General features: G+C 48.3%; 1 protein-coding gene across 1 annotated transcript in view; it reads right to left on the bottom strand.

Moving 5' to 3' along the window:
- Positions 1 to 1,785: 1,785 nt before the first annotated feature.
- LOC120986650 (beta-enolase) overlaps positions 1,786 to 6,368 on the bottom strand; it is a 50,762-nt gene continuing 46,179 nt past the window's right edge. Inside the window, exons 10-12 of the mRNA XM_040415314.1 lie at positions 4,110 to 4,218; positions 2,824 to 2,882; positions 1,786 to 2,199 (exon numbers count right to left, since the gene is read on the bottom strand). Coding sequence (XP_040271248.1) covers positions 2,130 to 2,199; positions 2,824 to 2,882; positions 4,110 to 4,218 — 238 coding nt within the window. The 3' untranslated portion in view covers positions 1,786 to 2,129. The remainder of the gene's footprint in view (positions 2,200 to 2,823; positions 2,883 to 4,109; positions 4,219 to 6,368) is intronic.

Raw genomic sequence — 6,368 nt, 5'->3', positions numbered from 1 at the left:
AGAAAATAAAAAGTTATATGAACTCACTATGCCCATCAGTGAATACCTTAGGGTGTGTACTTTCAGAAATGGGGTCATTTGTGGGGTGTTTGTACTGTCTGGGCATTGTAGAACCTCAGGAAACATGACAGGTGCTCAGAAAGTCAGAGCTGCTTCAAAAAGCGGAAATTCACATTTTTGTACCATAGTTTGTAAACGCTATAACTTTTACCCAAACCATTTTTTTTTTTACCCAAACATTTTTTTTTTTATCAAAGACATGTAGAACAATAAATTTAGAGCAAAATTTATATATGGATCTCGTTTTTTTTGCAAAATTTTACAACTGAAAGTGAAAAATGTCATTTTTTTGCAAAAAAATCGTAAAATTTCGATTAATAACAAAAAAAGTAAAAATGGCAGCAGCAATGAAATACCACCAAATGAAAGCTCTTTTAGTGAGAAGAAAAGGAGGTAAAATTCATTTGGGTGGTAAGTTGTATGACCGAGCGATAAACGGTGAAAGTAGTGTAGGTCAGAAGTGTAAAAAGTTGTCTGGTCATTAAGGGGGTTTAAGCTCTGGGGGGCTGAGGTGGTTAAAGAGGCCTATCAGAGCCAGGAGCTTCCCTGTCCCCAAGAGATTAGGGCTCATTCAACGAGAGCAGTCTCGGCTTCATGGGCCGAACATGCGAATGCTTCTATCGACCAGATATGTAGGGCAGCCACCTGGGCAAGCTCCCAAACCTTTTGTAAGCATTACAGATTAAATGTGTCAGGGAATATTGACCAGTCTTTTGGATGTAAAGTTCTTCAGGCTGCGGTCCCTCCCTAGTTATTGGATTAATTTGGTATTCCTACTCCATGTAGTGCTGTCATGGAGGACGTCCTGGAAAGTAAGAATTAGTCTTACCGGTAATGATGTTTCCAGGAGTCCGACATGACAGCACTGGTAGTTCCCTCCCTAAATGGTTAGAGTAATCTTCCTTTTCTTCTTTTTCTTCTTTTTCTTTTGTACTATGTTACCCATTATTGTGTGATAATCTATAAAACACTGGTGATGGTGGGTGGGGGGGGGGGAGCTTTTAACCTCTCTGTTTCCTGTCCCAATAGTGGGCGGGGGAGACAACCTCCATGTAGCGCTGTCATGTCGGACTCCTGGAAACATCATTACCGGTAAGACTAATTCTTACTTTTTCGCCCTATAAGACGCACCTAGGTTTTTGAGGAGGAAAATAAGAAAAAAAATATTTTGAACAAAAAGGTGTGCTTTTGGTGGGTTTTGAACTAATGGTGATCTGTGGGTGACACTGTTATGCGGGATCTTTTGGGGGGGGAAAAGTGCGTCTTATAGGGCGAAAAATACGGTATATATATTTTTTTATAGACCAGTTCCGTTCTGAAGTCACTTTGAGGCGCTGACGTAATAGAGACCACCCATAAATGACCCCATTTTTAGAAGCTACACTCCTCAAACTAGGAAATGTTGTTAACCCTTTAGGTGTTCCATGGGAATTAAAGCAAAATGGAGGTGAAATTTCAAAATTTCGCTACAGTGAAAATTCACTAAAATTTTGGAAACCACACCTCCCAAGGAATTTTTAAGGGGTTGTAGTGAGCACCTTGACCCAACAGGCGTTTCATAGAATTTCTAACACTTGGTTGTGAAAATTATATATAATTTTTTTTTTTTTTTTACAAGGGAATGGAGCTTTAGGCTGAAACTTTCTTTTTCACTAGGGATAACAGGAGAATATTCCCCCACAATGGGGGTAACACATTTTCCAAGAAAAAAAAAGACAATCTCAGTGTTTTTTAGATTTATACTTTATTTAAAATGTTCTGGATGTGTGGTGCGTTCATACATGAGGAGTACCTGTGACATCATCAGTAAGTGCAGTGATGTCATAGGGGCAGGTTGGTCGCCGGTCACATATATGTGGAGATGCGGTATGAGGCACAGACAATCCTGCCTCTTACTGCACCGGACGTGCTATATGTGTAAGGAGTGGGCCTGGCAGATGATGTAGGGCGCGTTCACACTCTTCTGGGTGACGTGTTTAGTGACCACAGCCGGGCGGCGTCTCCAGGCACAGACGTAAGGAGGAGTACGGGGGCGACTGGAGCGGAAGGAGGTTCTTGAGTTTTCATCATTACTTGGCTCGGGGGTTTCTGAATTTACGTCCAGCAAACTTGGCTTTGTCGCCCAATTCTTCCTCAATTCTGCAGAAGAAATCAATGGTGGTCAGTGAGGGGCGGGTTTACAGGAGGTGGTCAGTGAGGGGCGGGTGTACGGGAGGTGGTCGGTGAGGGGCGGGTGTACAGGAGGTGGTCAGTGAGGGGAAGGGTGTACAGGAGGTGGTCAGTGAGGGGCGTGTGTACAGGAGGTGGTCAGTGAGGGGGCGGGTGTACGGGAGGTGGTCAGTGAGGGGGCGGGTGTACGGGAGGTGGTCGGGGAGGGTAGGGTGTGGTGTACGGGAGGTGGTCGGTGAGGGGAGGGTGTACGGGAGGTGGTCGGTGATGGGAAGGGTGTACGGGAGGTGGTCGGTGAGGGGCGGGTGTACGGGAGGTGGTCGGTGAGGGGCGGGTGTACGGGAGGTGGTCGGTGAGGGGCGGGTGTACGGGAGGTGGTCGGTGAGGGGCGGGTGTACGGGAGGTGGTCGGTGAGGGGCGGGTGTACGGGAGGTGGTCGGTGAGGGGAGGGTGTACAGGAGGTGGTCAGTGAGGGGAGGGTGTACAGGAGGTGGTTAGTATGGGGAGGGTGCACGGGTGCTGGTCAGTGAGGGGGAAGGGTGTAATGAATTGATATTATGCAGTGAAAATGCCTGGTGTGCATGGCATCCTTACCTCATCAGCTGGTTGTATTTAGACAGTCTCTCTGACCTGCAGGGGGCGCCAGTCTTAATCTGGGAAGAGAAGGAGCCGGATATCATCTAATGTGCTGGAGGTTTCATCTCTATGTGTTGTTTGTGCCCCCTCCTCTCCTGTCCTGTGCACAGTCCTTGTCTCTTTACTTCCTCCTCCCCTGTCCTGTGTACAGTTCTTGTCTCTTTACTTCCTCCTTCCCTCTCCTGTGTACAGTCCTTGTCTCTTTACTTCCTCCTCCCCTGTCCTGTGTACAGTCCTTGTCTCTTTACTTCCTCCTCCCCTGTCCTGTGCACAGTCCTTGTCTCTTTACTTCCTCCTTCCCTCTCCTGTGTACAGTCCTTGTCTCTTTACTTCCTCCTCCCCTCTCCTGTGCACAGTCCTTGTCTCTTTACTTCCTCCCCTCTCCTGTGCACAGTCCTTGTCTCTTTACTTCCTCCTCCCCTGTCCTGTGCACAGTCCTTGTCTCTTTACTTCCTCCTCCCCTGTCCTGTGTACAGTCCTTGTCTCTTTACTTCCTCCTCCCCTCTCCTGTGCACAGTCCTTGTCTCTTTACTTCCTCCCCTCTCCTGTGCACAGTCCTTGTCTCTTTACTTCCTCCTCCCCTGTCCTGTGCACAGTCCTTGTCTCTTTACTTCCTCCTCCCCTGTCCTGTGTACAGTCCTTGTCTCTTTACTTCCTCCTCCCCTCTCCTGTGCACAGTCCTTGTCTCTTTACTTCCTCCTCCCCTGTCCTGTGTACAGTCCTTGTCTCTTTACTTCCTCCCCTCTCCTGTGCACAGTCCTTGTCTCTTTACTTCCTCCTCCCCTGTCCTGTGCACAGTCCTTGTCTCTTTACTTCCTCCTCCCCTGTCCTGTGTACAGTCCTTGTCTCTTTACTTCCTCCTCCCCTCTCCTGTGCACAGTCCTTGTCTCTTTACTTCCTCCTCCCCTGTCCTGTGTACAGTCCTTGTCTCTTTAGTTCCTCCCCTCTCCTGTGTACAGTCCTTGTCTCTTTACTTCCTCCTCCCCTGTCCTGTGTACAGTCCTTGTCTCTTTAGTTCCTCCCCTCTCCTGTGTACAGTCCTTGTCTCTTTACTTCCTCCCCTCTCCTGTGTACAGTCCTTGTCTCTTTACTTCCTCCTCCCCTGTCCTGTGTACAGTCCTTGTCTCTTTACTTCCTCCCCTCTCCTGTGTACAGTCCTTGTCTCTTTACTTCTTCTGTGTTCCCTAAGTCCCAGTATTTCCTGCCTTCCCTGCAGGCAGTTCTTATCTTCACATTCTACTCACCTGTCCTGTACAGAGTCCAACCACCAGGTCGGCAATGAAGGTGTCTTCTGTCTCTCCAGATCGATGGCTGACCATCACACCCCATCCGTTGGACTGAGCCAATTTACAGCTGTAAGAATTAACGAAACTCCATTACACCAGAGATCCCGGCATCACCGCGTGATGATCACCAGTACACTTACTCCCACCACCCACTGGGTGTAGAACTATCAACCCACGTGACACCAGGGCTATAAATATCAACCCACGTGACACCAGGGCTATAAATATCAACCCACCAGACATCAGGGCTATAAATATCAACCCACCAGACACCAGGGCTATAAATATTCACCCACCAGACACCAGGGCTATAAATATCAACCCACCAGACACCAGGGCTATAAATATCAACCCAAGTGACACCAGGGCTATAAATATCAACACACGTGACACCAGGGCTATAAATATCAACCCACGTGACACCAGGGCTATAAATATTCACCCACCAGACACCAGGGCTATAAATATCAACCCACGTGACACCAGGGCTATAAATATTAACCCACGTGACACCAGGGCTATAAATATTAGCCCACTAGACACCAGGGATATAAATATTAACCCACGTGACACCAGGACTATAAATATCAACCCACCTGAAACCAGGGCTATAAACATTAACCCACTAGACACCAGGGGTATATGAATTAACACACTAGATGCCAGTGACATAAATAACCCAATAGACACCAGAAATATAACTATTAACCCACTAGATGCCAGGGACATAAATATTAACCCACTAGACACCAGGGATATAAATATTAACCCACTAGACACCAGGAATATAACTATAAGGGTACTTTCACACTAGCATTTTTCCGGTATTGAGTTCCGTCCTCGGGGCTCAATACCAGAAAAGAACTGATCAGTTTTATCCTAATGCATTCTGAATGGAGAGCGATCCGTACAGGACGCATCAGTTCAGTCCCTCTTACGTTTTTTTGGCCGGAGAAAATAGCGCAGCATGCTGCAGTTTTCTCTCCGGCCAAAAATACTGAACACTTGCCAGAATGCATTAATGCCGGCTCCGGCCTCAAGTGTCCCGGCAAAACGGATCCGGTTTTGCGGTCTGCGCATGCGCAGACCTTTAAAAATGAGAAAAAAAAATACCGGATGCGTTTTTCCAGATGACAACCGGAAAGACAAATCCGGTATTGCAACGGCAGAATCCTCTGCCGCAAGTGTGAAAGTACCCTTAACCTACTAGCCCCCGGGGATATAAATATTAAAGGTGTTTATTTTGGGGGTGTCAGAAGTTTGACCTGCAGTGGTGAAGTGGTCCGAAGTCAGTGTAAATGGGAGACTGACACCAGGGCTATACTGGACCCTCTAGACACCAGGGCTATACTGGACCCTCTGGGCACCAGGGCTATACTGGACCCTCTAGACACCAGGGCTATACTGGACCCTCTAGACACCAGGGCTATACTGGACCCTCTAGACACCAGGGCTATACTGGACCTTCTAGACACCAGGGCTATACTGGACCCTCTAGACACCAGGGCTATACTGGACCCTCTAGACACCAGGGTTATACTGGACCCTATAGACACCAGGGTAATACTGGACCCTCTAGACACCAGGGCTATACTGGACCCTCTAGACACCAGGGCTATACTGGACCCTCTAGACACCAGGGCTATACCGGACCCTCTGGACACCAGGGCTATACCGGACCCTCTGGACACCAGGGCTATACTGGACCTTCTAGACACCAGGGCTATACTGGACCCTCTAGACACCAGGGCTATACTGGACCCTATAGACACCAGGGTTATACTGGACCCTCTAGACACCAGGGTTATACTGGACCCTCTAGACACCAGGGCTATACTGGACCCTCTAGACACCAGGGCTATACTGAACCCTCTGGACACCAGGGCTATACTGGACCTTCTAGACACCAGGGCTATACTGGACCCTCTAGACACCAGGGCTATACTGGACCCTATAGACACCAGGGTTATACTGGACCCAATAGACACCAGGGTTATACTGGACCCTCTAGACTCCAGGGCTATACTGGACCCTCTAGACACCAGGGCTATACTGGACCCTCTAGACACCAGGGCTATACTGGACCCTCTAGACACCAGGGCTATACTAGACACCAGGGCTATACCGGACCCTCTAGACACCAGGGCTATACTGGATCCTCTAGACACCAGGGCTATACTGGACCCTGTAGACACCAGGGCTATACTGGACTCTGTA

Source organism: Bufo bufo, chromosome 1 (assembly GCF_905171765.1).
Source record: "Bufo bufo chromosome 1, aBufBuf1.1, whole genome shotgun sequence".
Lineage (NCBI taxonomy): Eukaryota > Metazoa > Chordata > Amphibia > Anura > Bufonidae > Bufo > Bufo bufo.
This window is presented reverse-complemented; position numbering and strand designations above follow the sequence as displayed.